The 15,443-nt window shown below is 44.6% G+C and overlaps 1 protein-coding gene across 15 annotated transcripts in view; it reads right to left on the bottom strand.

Annotated features, from left to right (window-relative positions):
• Positions 1–15,443, bottom strand: part of ncam1b (neural cell adhesion molecule 1b) — a 41,624-nt gene that overhangs the window by 6,152 nt on the left and 20,029 nt on the right. For 4 of the 15 annotated variants that reach the window (XM_029844453.1, XM_029844460.1, XM_029844461.1 and 1 more), the window contains exons 6-19: positions 15,057–15,174; positions 14,379–14,539; positions 13,447–13,589; positions 12,617–12,640; positions 7,561–7,590; positions 4,990–5,140; positions 4,714–4,901; positions 4,305–4,401; positions 3,401–3,571; positions 3,166–3,294; positions 2,364–2,396; positions 1,808–1,810; positions 791–915; positions 541–721 (exon numbers count right to left, since the gene is read on the bottom strand). In XM_029844453.1, the coding sequence (XP_029700313.1) occupies positions 541–721; positions 791–915; positions 1,808–1,810; positions 2,364–2,396; positions 3,166–3,294; positions 3,401–3,571; positions 4,305–4,401; positions 4,714–4,901; positions 4,990–5,140; positions 7,561–7,590; positions 12,617–12,640; positions 13,447–13,589; positions 14,379–14,539; positions 15,057–15,174 (1,554 nt within the window). The remainder of the gene's footprint in view (positions 1–540; positions 722–790; positions 916–1,807; positions 1,811–2,363; positions 2,397–3,165; positions 3,295–3,400; positions 3,572–4,304; positions 4,402–4,713; positions 4,902–4,989; positions 5,141–7,560; positions 7,591–12,616; positions 12,641–13,446; positions 13,590–14,378; positions 14,540–15,056; positions 15,175–15,443) is intronic. The other 11 variants (XM_029844456.1, XM_029844463.1, XM_029844455.1 and 8 more) reach the window with 9 other exon arrangements.

Here is a 15,443-nt window from a genome sequence, read left to right as displayed (position 1 = left end):
ATGAAGAGAGAAAGTGAAAATGTGTCAGGTATAAAACCGAAAATAATAAAAAGGAGTGAGCGAAACGTCAGAACAGACCCAAACAAAAGCACAAAGGAAAACTACGGCATCAGCAGAGAATGATTCAATGAGGGGGTGGAAGGGAAATGATTCGATTAGCAAATGAAAAGAGGTTAGGGAAGGAAAATGCGCTGCTACCGTTTAGTTTTGCTACGGCTGATGACGAACCCTAGCGCTGCGGTTAAGGCCTGAAGTTACCGAGTGATTAATCAACAGTGAACCCAGGGTCAGTTTAAAGGTTCTATTAGCACCGGGGCAAAAATCCACACGGTTAAAGAGTCATTTCACCCTGCATGCACACATCCTGTCCCCACTGTGAGCACAAACTCAAGCTGGTTTAAAAAATGATAAAAAAAAGGAATACATTTCTATCGAGGAATCGTTCTCGATCTGATATCGATTTAGCCGTCAAATCAACCGTCTGGTTTTTGAGCTTTGAGTTTGGCGTCTGGTTAGTTCGGGCGTGGTGTGTTCGGGTACCTGGGATGGCCTCCGGCTGCACGGAGGTCCTGAAGGACATGGTTGCTGGCTGGGATTTGCCCTTGCGGTTCTCTGCCACCACGTGGATGTCGTACTCCGTGTCCCACTCCAGCCCCCTGAGGACAACATACTCGCTGTTGCTCGGCATCCGGATCTCTGGTTTCCACTCGGACGACTGGAGCTTCAGGAGACACAAAGAGGCGTTTTTGACTGGTTATTGTGACGGGCCAGGTGCCCTCTTCATACTCACTGGTTTATATCGGATCAGGTAATGTAAAATGGGCGAGCCGCCGTCGTCCTGCTTCACCCAACTGACTTTCATGGAGTTGCCTTTGAGTTCGAGCTCCCCTTCCACTTTAGGGGGGTTTGGGTTTCCTGCAGGCAAACGAAAGCAAGATGGAGGAGGGTCAAAGGCTTGTTTGAATGAAGATGAGCTGATTTTACTGAGCAAATGTTCTGTTAGTCTCCGAGTTTGTTACTCATACGACCAGAAAGGAAAGAAACGGGCGACCGAGAACCAAAGGAGATTTGTTAAGCTTGTAAAACTGGAATTTAAACACGGGCAAACACATTTAACTGTCGCCTTTTAAGGTTAAACTTTGGTGGCTGTGTTTTCTTTTCCTTCACCATGTAAAACGACACCAGACGTTCAATTACTTCTGCAGCTAATGTGTCACAACTGTTTAAGTAAAACAGGCATCCTTGAAATCTGCTGAAAGCTTTTCCCTTCATGCTCAAGTCTGAACTTTTCTGTCAAAATTGCTTTGAGGAGCGTGCAAATGATTTGTTGCAGTTTAAAATGCACCCAGACAGCGGACAAAATAAATCTTCCAGTAAAGAGGAGAGGATATACACGACAGTTGGCATCAATCCTCTGACTGTCTAATAATACTGCCCAGGTTAGCTGGCGGGGGTTAGGCTTTAAGGACGGCTGCACTGGTTAGCAACAGCTCAGCGTTAATAGGAAAATGACTGAGAACCAGAGGAAACTCAAAAGGGCTGATTTTCTGCCATCAGATTCCACTGCAGACAGAAGATTCCCCAATTAAAGGCGTCCTCTACAACGAGGACGGTAACATAAGTTGAAATGGTGGAAAACGTCGGCATCGAGCGCTCGTGACTGTCTCTCCGGCTCTCTTTCATTCACTCTGCTGAGGCAAAGCTCCGCGCGGCTGATTAATGGGGCTGGGGTGACGATTACGCAATAATGCACTGTTCAACTGAGGGTTTCTAAAGCCTTCTGTCAGAAATCTGCGGCAACGAGTACCTTCTGTAGAGTGGGAGGGGACCGTCAGAACCATGCAAGCCAACAGTCACATGAAAGGACACATAAAAGGCACAAGGAAGAAAATGCACATAACAGAACAGACAAGAAAGTGCCAGAACCTCAATATTACTGACACAGAGGCACAAAAAAGGTATTTGTTTCTGAAAAATGAGCAGAGAAATTAATCTGTTAGCGTTCCCCAATAATCTGTCCTTAATGATGCCCCGTATTTAATCACTGCTGATGGGTCTAATCCAAATATCAAATAAAAACATCACATCACACATAAGAGACAGAGAAATGCCTTTAAATGCATGACAAATGATGAATAAATCCTGCCGACGGATTCAGAAGCCACAACTCATCGTGCTATTATGACAGAGCTGTCAGCTAATGGAGGGAGGGTGATGTCTAATCTAGAGGAAATAGACGGAGCCTAGAGAGAAGGGACTGAAGTGCTACTTTAAAGTTAGCAGGTATAGATGGAGCTAGCAGCAGGGGTGATGGGGCTGCGGCTACAGCGGCTAACAGCTACTCTCTTCACTGCAGAACAAACCTGTGTCTTCAGAGAAATAATGATAAAGGCCATCTACGGACATTAAAGAGGACAGGTCAGATGATCAGAATCAGCTGTCAGCACAAGAGGCAACGCTCAGCCGAAAGATTTCCACAGATGAACGGCCGCATTTAAGGCGAAAATGCACAGATTTGGACCGAAAAGAGAAATGAAACGGCTTAAAATGAAAATGCAGGCAATTGCAGATGGTTTGATTCTAACCGTAATTAAAATGGACAGATTTTAAATGAACACTGAGGGGAAAAAAAGGTGAGTCATTTGTTGCGAAACTAGGGCCTGAGTGATATAACAGACAGACAGATGGAGCAGATCTGCAGTTTTTCAGCTCTTTCCCACTCGATGTGTATTTGTTCTACATTGCTGATGGTTTTTGACATTACTGCTGCAATATTCATTACAAATTAGAGAAAAAGCACACACACACGCACCAGCTGTGGCGTGGAGAGTGTTCCTTTATAAATAGAAATGGAACCAATAATTCATCACCTGTCACAAACAATGTGAGCAAGCTCTAACTAGAAACTCGCATGTCGGGCCAACAGGGGGCGCCAACGGCTAAATAATAAAGCCCAGGAATACGTACATAATATTCACAATTTGCAAGCAAACATCTGTACAAACACAAAAACTGCATTTTAAAGGACACTGTGATCATAACTGAAGCAAATATTGGCTGAAGTGACTCTGGAGTGATTTTTTTTATCCTTTGAGGAAAGCCAGACATGACCGAAGGTGATCAGAGTTTTAAAAAAAGAGATCAAGTTTTGATTCGACCACTTACTGACGGGTTCTGTCTTGAAGAACTCGGCTGCGCTGCTTTCCCCTTCACCCTTGCCGTTGATGGCGGACAGCTGTACCTGGTAGCTGGTCTCTGGCTTCAGCTCTCTGATGGTCACCTCGTTGATGGCGCCTGTTCCATGACAGCAGAAGTCCCCAATCGACTCGATTGTTTCGACACGTAAACTTAAACCGATGTTTATTTCCTCCAAACAGCATCACTCCTACTTTAATCTGACCTTGCTGGATGTCGTAGACGCCCTGGGCCCAGCTGCCCCGCCCCTGGATCCTCCACTGGGCTCGGTACTTCAGCACGGGAACGCCTCCGGTGGATTCAGGCTCCTCAAACTGGATCTGCGCCGTGGTGGAGAAAGCTCTCACCTCGACGATGGACGGAGCTGATGGGACCTCTGAGAAAATGTGGGAAAAATGATTGTCCATTGAAGCCAAATGGCAGCGTTCACGCTGCGTTTTGGGTGCAAATTGCACGTGATGAGTGGTCGCGTCGCCGCTGTGCTAACGAACTCAACTAAAATGGATCCACTTAAACCTGTGAGAATGGCCACATTAGCGGTATACTGGTGGGTGATCAGACTTCCCACACTGCTCTTGTGTTACCGCAGGATTTTATTCTCCCACTTTGATGCTTTAAATGAAAAGCCACATTGTGATCAACCATATGCTGCTCTGTGAGAAGACTCTGCTTCATGCAGTTAATTTACCTCATATTACGGGGTAAGAATGACATTATCTCCTTGTTTTCTCTGGTGTTTCTGCTTTCTGCGTGAGCACACAAGGCTGTTTGTGAACATACAGATGGTGAAGCGCTGCCATATAATTGAATTCATTTTACACACAAATCCTTGGAAAATGCTGTTTGTTTTAAGGAAGTCACCAAAGCTTACATTTCAAAATCCAGGGGGAATATGCAAATTATTTGGTGTTGGTTAAGTGCTTCAGTCTACAAAACAAACACTGCTCCGGGAAACCGCATATTCTAGTCAGTGTTTTGGGTTCAAATGAATTCAACTTCTGCGTGATTTTGCATGCTAGGCTAGTGGGTTTAAAACTATATGTGCTATATGTTACATTAAAGATGCATTTGAAGGCATTCACAGATATTAATGAAGCAAAAGTGCTGACCGGCCTGAATGAGCAGGAACTCCTTGGACTCTGTGCCCAGCTCGTTGGAAGCAGTACAGTTGTAGCTCCCAAAGTCATTTTCAGAACCCGGAATTATCTGAAGGGAGGAAGAAATAGAAATAAATCCACCGACAGAAGAAAGAAACGGTGTCAAAATCTACAAAGGTGACCTTTGTTTGTCCACTACGGCAGCATTTTGTGTAGCAGTGAGTTTTCCTGCAGCTGAATTATTCATTAGATTTTTTCCCCCACAATGAAGCTGCATGAAAACTCTTTACTTCAAGTCCATCCCCATGAAATCTTGATGCCAGGAGGGGGCGAAGGGGGGGGCGAAGGGGGGAGGGTGTAGGTTTATTTATTTTACGGTCTGTTACCTGCGGTTCCAAGTGCGGCGCACGGCTGTGTTTACCTGAAGGTAGCTGAGCGAAGGACTTCTGAAGATCTTGACGTTGGTGGCGTTGCCGCTGGGGAGCTGCAGCCCGTCTCTCAGCCACATTATCGACACGTCGCTGGGGTGAGCCTGAACCTCGCAGCTGATGTTCACAGCGTTTCCCTCCCAGGTGTAAACCGCAACATCGCCGTTGATTTTTGGAGCATCTAATTTTTTTTTTAAAAAAGGGTTTCATGTGACCTACAACCGAAACACGGGACGGTGGCAGGCGTCGTAAGAGAGGGCGATACTCACAGCGGACCTCCAGGTATGCAGATTGCTCGTCCTCTCCGATGGCGCTGCGAGCTGTGCAGAGGTACTGACCCGCATCCGTGTACTTGGCGTACTTCAGGGTGAGGGACGAGACGCGAGCGTCACTCCTCACCACCACATTTCCATCCAGACTCTAGAGGAGAGCAGATACTTCGGTTAAAAAAATCCCCCCATAAAAACCCCAAACGCGCAGATCGTTGCACATTCACATCTGCAGAGCACAAACACCTGAAGGAAAGAAAGAAAAAACAAAGGGATTCAAGACGTTGAGGAAAAATATTAGATGAATTAAAAGGACAGAGCTCTCTGCTCTAAAGATGTGGATACATAAGGAGCCATCTGAGGGTACACTGGGGAGATCATCCATAATTCATGTCAGAAGGCACCAAAAACCTCCGGCGGCTTTTCACATGGAGGCTTGGCAACTTGTGAAAGACGCTGACGACGTCTACGGCCCGACAGACGTAGGAGCAGCGCCTCGAACGCCACGTTTGCACCCCATCTCTGGAAGGCACTCAGGGTTTAGTGTGGCAGCAGCGTTCGCTCCGGGTCGCACGAGTCACATCTGAAACTGGGGAAATAACTGCCCACGGCTGACTAACGAGACGTGTCGACGACCTTTTTCCAGAGAAACCTGTTTATTTGCTCGGACAGGGGAACGACGTCTGGCTGCAGGTGGCACGGTGACCTTGGGGTCAACCACTATCATGTTACCGTGGCCGCAGCTGTAATATGAAACTAAACTGTCACCATTAGAGTCTGAACTCCCTCTTTGTCAGGAGACAAACCTGCCAGCTATCGTTTCAACCACACATTACACAGTATCTGAAAACCACATTTTATTCTTTGTTTTATTTCCAAAATTCATCCCCAAAGTTAATCTCAGGTGTTGTTGACTAAGATTCTCCGAGCGCCGCAGGTCTGAAATCAAGAGAAAAGCTTATTTTGTGGATGCATGGGCTGCAATTTAATATAGGCATTCTGAACGCTTCGGGGTTTCATAAATTACCCTTCGGCTGCAGGACTGAATATGTTGACTCTCCCAACCGGGTCCTTTCGTGGCTTTGATCCAAGCGGCGCACAAAGCAATCGCGCGGATGCTTTTACACATATTGAATTATATCCCAGCGCTGGTGGCTGTGTAAGAGGCACCCCTGTTAGTTTGCCTTTCAATAACAATGGACAAAGCATGTCTGGAGCATTCATTATGCAGAGCGGGTAGCAGGACCAGGGAGGTACTTATGTAACACACTGGCCTTTTATTCTCACCCTCGTGCTGCTGCGTCTGACTCCTACATCTGTGCAACATGCGCAGCAACGCACCACCGTTTACATCCGTATGCTTCGGTGCCGAGGCTGAAGAGACGGAGGGGTTCTCTGTGGCTGCAGTCACTCGTTTCCTTATTAATTATCCTGGATATCAAACCGAAAACGGATGTGCAGTGCACCTAGATTTCTGCAGTCTTATCTATATGAATAGGCTGCCTCCCTGCAGTAGTCTGATCATTATTCTCAACTACTTTCGATACAGACCCAATTTACATTTCCCTGCTAAATCCTGCCATAAAACAGGGGAGGAAGTGGAAAATAATGACGCTCAGACAGATGCTCGTTCAATAAATCACAGTAAAGAAGCAGCGGGGCTCTTTAAACGGCTCCTTCGGCTTTACCAACATTGGGATGGCGCTGCAACAAGAGAGCACAAAACCGCGGATACGCAGAGGACGCGTTTAACTCATGTCGCACCAAATCTCGGCTGGTCGCGCATACAAATGTGGCGTCCCCTCCACCTCCGCCTCCTGGGCTGCATTTCCCGGGAAAAAAAAAAACAACATAAAGAAGAGCCCAGCGTGTAACTCTCAGGCTTCATGTCAGACTTTTTGAAGCGTGAATGCCTCATCTGAAGAAAAATATCTGACAGATTCACAACCCAGAGCCAGAAATGTGCAGCTGGGATATTGTGGGGGAGAGAGAAAGAGAGAGAGACAGAGAGAGAGAGGGAGAGAGAGAAAACGCAGCCAACAGTGAACAGAAAAGAGCATCGTAAAATACAAAAGCACCCAGATCAAAAGGAAATAATTCACCTGAAGTGCAGAGCTTCCTAGAGTTAAAAATAACGCGCGTATTTTATTTTTTTTTAAAAAAAGGCAATTTAAGCAATCAAAAGTTATAAAAATACAGTGAAAGTTCACTTTGGTCTAAATATAGACCAGCAAAAGAAAGTGCGGTGCCTCTTTTATGTCACGCTTCAGGAGAGCACAACTTCCTCTTTGTTTGAAGACCAAACAGAAAAACCTGTCTCTAATGTGTCCTTTAATATGGTACATTCTGCTCTAAAAATAGAGACGGCGGAGCGGCATTTCTCACGTTTCCACAGTATGTGGTGACCAAAAGATCTGGCTGCCGCCCACTAACACGGGAAACAAACCAAACACCAAAGAAACACGTTTGTGGGCCTGATCTTTGAGAGCAAACCCTGATCTGCACCCAGGAATAAAACCGGCCCCTCGTGAAAGATAGATGTTGTAAAAAAGATTCATGCATTTAGAATACCTTGTGCTGCTCAAGTCGAGTCCATGATGCCTGTAGAGGACAGAGACAAAACAAACAACAAAAGGCAGAGCAGTTCTTAGAAAGTCATCCTGATTCAGACAAAGCTGGACTGCAGCAGTCAGCATGCCAGAGCTTCCTGCTGCTCTTGCTTGTGTAGATCAGCCACTGAGCTCAACACGACTCTCCTTTTTGACACAAACAGGGTTGTTTTAATCAATTTTTATTGCATATCTGTAAGCTACAGTAACCATTTGATGGTATTTTATTCGTTCTGGAACATTTACCTGACATTGTTATTGTTATATAGCACAATATATCCCTTGATTAAAACGGCTATTTTAAAAGTAGTCTTTTTAAAACACTGCTGTGCTTTTAATACTCAAGTGTTGCCACAGCTACATTACAAAAGAAAAGGAATGCCTTACAAAGATGATTGTTATACAAGGAGAAATCAAGCTATCAAGAGGCTACGCTAAAAAGCTGCACTGAGATGGAAATAGCTCTGCACTCTATTATGTTTGATTATTCAGTCATTAAGAACTACGTTTTACGTTCTGCTGCCACAGTTTCTAACTTTGGACCACAAACAACAAGGTGATTATTTCAATAAGAGGAAACTTCTACTTTGAGACTTTTCAAGTTAAAAATTCAATATTGGGTTCACAGGACGTTGAAAGCATCAGTAATTCTTCATCCATATTTTTCCTCACACCATAATTCATCAGTCTTAACTCACTGTTCTGCACATATTGATGGGTTTTTGTTTTTGTTTTTCAAAGAAGCTTTAATCTACTCAGATGTTGTCTGTTCAGTACAGGTAATGTGTTAGATTAACCTGATTTATTGTTCTTTATCTGTTTTAACCGCATGTTTTCCCTTTTTAGGCATCGAAGAACAAAGTTTGTGGACATTTATTGATTTATTAAACTCTTACATCACAGAAAGCCGCTGAAATGATTTGAAAGCTATTATGTAGCCATCTTTAACCAATTTTGCTTGCTGTAGAGATGTTAGAAACAATTCTTCAGGTCATGGGCTACACACACTTTTACTGATACTTTACAAATCTAATTATTTATACAGCTAGGTTATTCATAGCTTGTTGCCTTTTGTGTCCTGATCTTGTGAAGAAAACAGCAGCTTTTCATATGAAATGTGCTCTAAAAATATCTCAAATACGTTTAACGTCGGCTAACTGATTTCCTTGGTTTGGCAGGACGCTAGCTTAAACATTACGCAATGATCCTCCGAATCAAAACTAAAAATGAGATTTGCATAATTTTGCAGCTCACTAGGATACATTTGTTTTTAAACAAGATGATTAGACCCGCACAGAACACATGACTCTTTGATTCACAATTCACTGAACATCGGGCTGAAACTAAATTTGCGCTGAATAAACGTCAACTCTGACAGGTTAAATCATGTGAAAAGGATGAAAACATGCTCTATGGATGAGAGATAATGTTTAAGCACAGCAATGGGATGTGATGACCGACACAGAGATGTTAAATCATAATGAGGATAATGAGAAACTGCAATGAAAACAATAAATAACACACAAAAATATAAAAATAGTCACAACATTTTGGCACATGTACCCCCGCAAACCTATTTCACCCTTCACTATGACAGAAAATGAAAACAGCAGAGAGGCGTCATATGAAATCAGCGCCCTAATGTACGATTCCAGCAGCTCTGCATCACTCCAGCAGAGAGAAGGAGCATATTAAAGCAGGTAACTCAATAAGGCTGCACATCACAGCCTCGTGCGCAGTGGCGGCTTCTGTTTCCGCAGCTGACCGGGGTCTCCGTCACACTCTCTGTGACAGGTATTTACCAAAAAACAACAGAAGAATGCGCGGCTGCAGAACAGCAGATAACGCAAATGAAAAATCAGTTTCCTGACTGAATGCGCGGAACAATATTCTCCCCGTTCCCTCAGGGACTTATTATTTTTCCAAACCACTGTTCCTCCATTCCAGAAAAACATTGGATTCACTCTACAGTCCAACGTGAGACACATGTAAGAGAGAAATTGCCTGAGCTTTGTTACTGACCGGTCACCAGAGCTGGTGTAAAAAGCTCCGCGCTGAATCACGTAGAATCGAAACTATTAAGGCGCCAATAAAGAATTCACTTCCAGTTAGTTAATCCAGAAGAACCCTTCACCAGACTTGTTCAGACTTCAACAGCAAACAGGAAACAATTCTCAGCTACAGACGAGTTTATTTCATCAAAATGAAGAAAATGCGGGAAGAATTCAACAGTTTTCCCTCCTGATATCCAACAACAGGAGATCAGAAAAACCTTTCGGATGCTGGTGTTTGGGAATATCAGTGTATTTAGTGGAACAGTGCATGATTTATTTAATTTATCACCAGGAGGGAACTCTGAGAACAGATGTTTCACGAGGCCACAGCTGCCAGAAGAAGAAGGAGCAGCAGCTTTCAGACAAAGGAAGGATAAACTGACAGATGCGGGTCCAAAGCAGCATAACGCTTTGGCCCAGTCGAAGTACTGAACTTATTTTTAACCCAAATTTAAACTTTGTGGAAAGAATTCGACCTGTTCCGGACAGAGAAATGAGCAAAAGTCCCTCCGGGCGGAAGTGCAGAAGATGTTTTTATAATTGTTATAATTGAGGTCGTCACCGGGAGAGAAGGTTCCCTGCGTTTGTCCCTGACACCCAACATGTAACACCTGAAAGAATTTTAATGTTACACAATTTCCTCCGACTACTTGGATGTTTTGAATTGCATTTATTGAAAAAGAGCCCTTTAACACTCTATAATTACACCCTTTTGTATCATTGACTCACTATTTAACAACTACTGATTTCGACAACATGCAACTTTATTGTGCGATGGGTTGTTGAACTAGAGTGTTAAAAAGTCCGTGAACCCCAAACGAATGTTGTTTCCTGTCACACCCCCGCAGGGTGAAGTGCAGCCGCTATGATACTGACACACAGCATGACAGACGGACAGCAAATGAACAAAACACGAGACAGTAAAAATAATTAGCAGCCGTTCCCTCGCACGGCCATCCAGTCCCCGTAACTATGGCGATGTCGCTCTACAGTCAGGCTGCTAATCATTTCTGGATGGCGGCTGTGAAGAGACGCTACGGCTCACGAAGAACGCTGCAGACTAAGGTGCAAAATACGCCGCCGCCAGAGCGCAGCTGTGCGTCACGTGACGCGCCGTTCTGCACGACGCCAACAGGAGGACGGGGAGTGGAAGACGGATGGGTCCGGGAGGCCCGTTCCCTCAATGAAAGCCTGTGTGTTTGTCATGTGATCAGCGCCCACCTGCAGTGTCGGTCCTCACGCCTAACACACAACTGCCCAGACAACCTTTTACGGCCAAAGTAAGTGTGGCCCTCATTCCAGCACCTCCCGATCCAATCTGACAGCTCCGGCACCAGTGGGGGGGGCTCTGGAACCGGCGGATGTACGCCGCGGTCCTCGCTAATGCAGAGGAGGGCCATCAGCCATCCTGCTTAAAATAATCCCAGTGTAATTAGAACACAAACACCGTGAGGGGAGTTAATACGCGCTGGTTTCAGCTCTGCATCTTCTGCACTGTTCATCAAAGCACAACTTTCCTTTGTAACCAGATTAGACAGATTAAAGAACACAAATCGGCTCGGCCTCTCCTCTGTGATCAAACTGCTAAATTAATAGTTGCGACGCTCATTTGCTTCACTGCACCGAGCTGATTTGTTAACTTTTGGGGATTTTCATGAGAAACGGCAGCGCCAGATCAAACTGGTGCAAACAGGATATATAAAAAATAGGAGTGAAGAAATCTACAAACAAATCTGGAAACAGTCTGTGCACTTTTATAGAGTCTTTCAAAAAACCTCTACCCTGCTGATCTCCAGTCAGCAGCCTATCTGACAATCAGACTGCAAAGGAAAAGAAATATCTCCCTCTCCCACTTCAGGGATGATCGGGAAGAAAGAACCTGTTTCTGGTCAGCTGTCGATCACCCAGCGTGTCCTTGGATTACGGGACGACGCGTGTCGCGACGCTTTTCTTTTTTGTGTAAAACAAAATACAGCAGCCGAGTGTAGGAGGCCACGAGTGACTGGTGACGCTTCTGACGTGTGTCTGAGGGGAGATAACGGACACAACCTGGGAGGAGAGTCAAGAATTGAGCCTTTTCCAGAGCCAAAAACTGTCGTTCTGAACCAACCGCTCTGCTCGCTTGCATCGTGTGCCCCCCCCACTAATTACAAAACTATCTATTAATAACAGGTGGAGACCGTACGACTGCAGGATGTGCGATACATGGGTTTAGAAAGCCAGAAATCCCTCCTGTCCTGAAGTGCATCACACTGGTGGAAGCGTATTTTGCACTCGATGCAATGCTCCACTCGAAGCCTGTCGTATCCAACTCCCACGCCTGTGGGTGGGAGTTATTTAACGTCCAGAACTCTGGCCACAGTGGCTGCGCTTGCAATGAAAAGGTTACTGCATTTCAACAATTTGTCGCGCAGATGATTTGACCACTTCTACCAGTCAGCAGGATCCACATGTTCCCAGGCCCTGGCAATAATCAGGTTAATTTCTGCCAGCGGGGAGCGATCATTTGATAAAATCTCTCTGACTAGACTTCAAGTGGAGCATTTACTGCCCAATTTTAAAGTCATATTGACGAAAACAGACAATCTAGGCCACTATGGAGATGACAGACAGACTGAGCTGGACTTGAATTCAGGCAACCTTCATGCTGTGATGGAGAGCTTTAATAAGGCGACAGCGACACAGAAATGATCGAGTTAATAACCATGTTTGTACCCGATCTTGTGAGATAAGTTCTAGAGGTTTTCTACCACAAGATCGGCGGTCTCGCCGCACTTGGAGCATGCAACGGTTAAATGAATTACTTAAACTGACGAGATCATTCCTTGGGGTTTTTTTTTTTTTTTTTTTAAATTTCAAGTTGGGAGTTGGGAGATGCTCAATAAAAGTTGGGTTATTTGGTTACACTAGAGGCAAACTTTGCCACTGTTCCAGTACATTTCTGTGCCACGCGGGGTTTCATACCTGATAGATCCTGTTAAGATGTGCCTGTAGGAAGAAAATGTAGTGCATGTGATGGACTGGCTCCACAATTTCCTTCATGAGCTACAGAACCTCGGAAGTACTCCCCCCTCAAACGCCGCAGCTGTAAATATTCAGGCCGCGTGGGAACCTGAAGTCTCTGAAAAACCACTCATTGTTTTCTCTTCCTGCACTGGAGCGTAAATGATATAACGTGAGACCAAAGTAGAAACAAATTTAAGAGATGGTGGCACAATATGACAGAAAAAGCATTCTAAATTAGGACATATTAATGCAGAAACTTTTCAATCACCAGCATGGGCAGAAGAATGATAACAGTGATTGAAAATGCTGAAACGCTTCGTCGTTCTGGTGCAAAGTGCCTACTCCTGCAGACCGAACTGTATTTACTTTATTTATAATATACTTTTACTTTCTTTTGGCATTTGAGGAAAGTGCGAATTCAAAGGAAAAAGTCTAATTCGAGTGCACTCGACATCATTGGCTTTCTGCTGGAGTCTCTCTGAACTTGTTACATGAGCTCCACTGGGCCGTCGCTAAGGAGCTGTTAATTTAAGGGAACCATTCAAGGGTTGGGGAGGGGGAAAAAGTGGTGAAAATGTTTCACCAGCACAAATCCTGTGATTTATTTCCTACATTTTAGCTGCAGTAGCCGCCGGCTTTGTGTTATTAAAAGGTAATTATTATTACATTGGTACTATTTAATAAGAATGTTGTTTTAAAGGAGGTTAAAGATTGCTTTATTTATTCAACCAAGAATCCAACCATCATTATACTGGTGTTAATACAAGGGTGTAACAACGTTGTCCTACCTGCTCTCCTTCACTGAAGACGTTCCCACCGTAGCTCCAGCTGATGGTGGGGGTGGGATCTCCTGAGGCCTCACACGTCAGAGTGACCTGCTCCTCCATCTCTGAGGCGGTCGTGTTGAGGATATACGTGATCTTAGGTTTCACTGAAAGCACGACAGCAGAGTCTTTGGAACCGCAGCAACGTTAGGGAGCAGTCGAGAACAAGTGCAGTGAGAAGGAGCGGCGGGGGAACCAAGCTTGACTTCTAAATGACTTTAGTCTCAAAGCAGGCGGCCATCGTGTTCATTTACCTCTGGAAGAAAAGTCTGATCACAGCGCAATTAATTTAACCTGGAGAGAGCTGCAACAGTGACACTTTGATCCCATAATAGGAAACAAAACAGTAAAATATGCAGTTTCAAGGGCCTTAGAACAAATACGACACATTAAAGTAACCGCTGGGATACAAGCTGACTGGAAATGACAGTTACCTTCATCTAGAATCATGGAGATGGGTCTAAACATCTCTGAAACGCCCCAGAATTCACATCTACACTCAGGAAATGTGGCCAAACACAATTTTACTGGCACACCCAAAAGATCTAGCACCACCAACGCAAAAACGCTGAAGTTTGAATGTCAAAATCCCAAATGTGCACACCACGAAGGAAAAAAAATAAGAGAAAATTGTTATAGAGCAAGATCAAAACTGGAAACATTAATTAATGGATAAAAACGCGACACAGAGGGCAGCTCAGTTAATCCCACTTGATTAGTCCTCTAAACCCTTTAAGTTTCATCTTCACATGAAATAAGTTCAGCCCACGTTGAACAACACCTCTCGTCTAATCTCTCACAAAACAGATGATTATTCCTCGCCCTCCTACACTCTTGTAGCTCAGCTCCACACGTGGAGCATTTAAAGTGTCACTCCGCTGAACGCTGTTGCTCACCGAACACTCTCAGACTGAGTTCCTGCTCGCTTTCCCCGGCCTTGTTTTTGGCGATGCAGGTGTATTCTCCCTCATCCAGCTTCGCCACATCCAGTAACGTCATTTCGGAGCCATCCTCATTGAATCTGTACTTCTCGCCTGCCTCCAAGACAACCTCGTTCCTGCGGAATCCATAAATGTGAACAGAAAAAAGCGAAATGAATTCAAATTTCCGTCGCAGTCGATATAATCTGGGAGGATATCGTGTTTAAGGGGCTGTACTTCATGTGAGTTCCAGACGTCAATATAAACTTGACATCAGCACCTCACAAGGAAAAAGCTCCTATTGCCGCGTAAACAAGATGCTGACTATTATCCATAAGGACTGTCACGGCTGAGTCTGACATTCATGGTTATTTCAAATGTGGAAATAATAAAAGAGCAACAATTCTTTATTACAATTCTCTGTTTCAGAGGCTCCAGATTCCATCTATAAATAGATTCTTAACAGTGATTCAGGGGAGAAAAAAAAGCAGAACTATGATGCGACAGCCAACAACTCTGGGAGAAATACACAGAAAAAGCAAAGATCTCTTAAAATAAATGTGGTAAAATGATACAGTAAATGTGGTAAACACTACAGCACACCTAATAAACATTGAAACATTCCGTTTTTTTGACCTGGGTGCAGAGTTTTACCTTGTCCAGGTCACCATTGGCTCAGGATATCCATCAACAGCACATGTCAGCATTGCAGGCTGCCCGACATCTGCTGTGGCATTGACCTCTGTTTGCCAAACCCTAATGGTGGGGAGGACTGAAACAGAGACAAACACTTACCACCATGGTGAAAAACAGAGATGAGATATGTGCAGAGCAGGAGGCGGAGCGCAGCGACAATATCAGAACATTTATTTTAGGCGCACTACTTCGCTGGCCCCAGTATGGAAACAGCCCTAATTAGCACAGAACATCTTTGATACACAGTTGCTCTGGGCAACTGTTTCCATATTGATGCTGAATCTGAGCTTCTCTGAGGATATTCGGCTAACTCGTGCACTGTGGGACACCTGCTACATGGGAATG

This window comes from Takifugu rubripes, chromosome 11, assembly GCF_901000725.2.
Source record: "Takifugu rubripes chromosome 11, fTakRub1.2, whole genome shotgun sequence".
NCBI lineage: Eukaryota > Metazoa > Chordata > Actinopteri > Tetraodontiformes > Tetraodontidae > Takifugu > Takifugu rubripes.
Note: the sequence above shows the minus strand (reverse complement) of the source record. Positions and strands in the feature narration are given on the sequence as shown.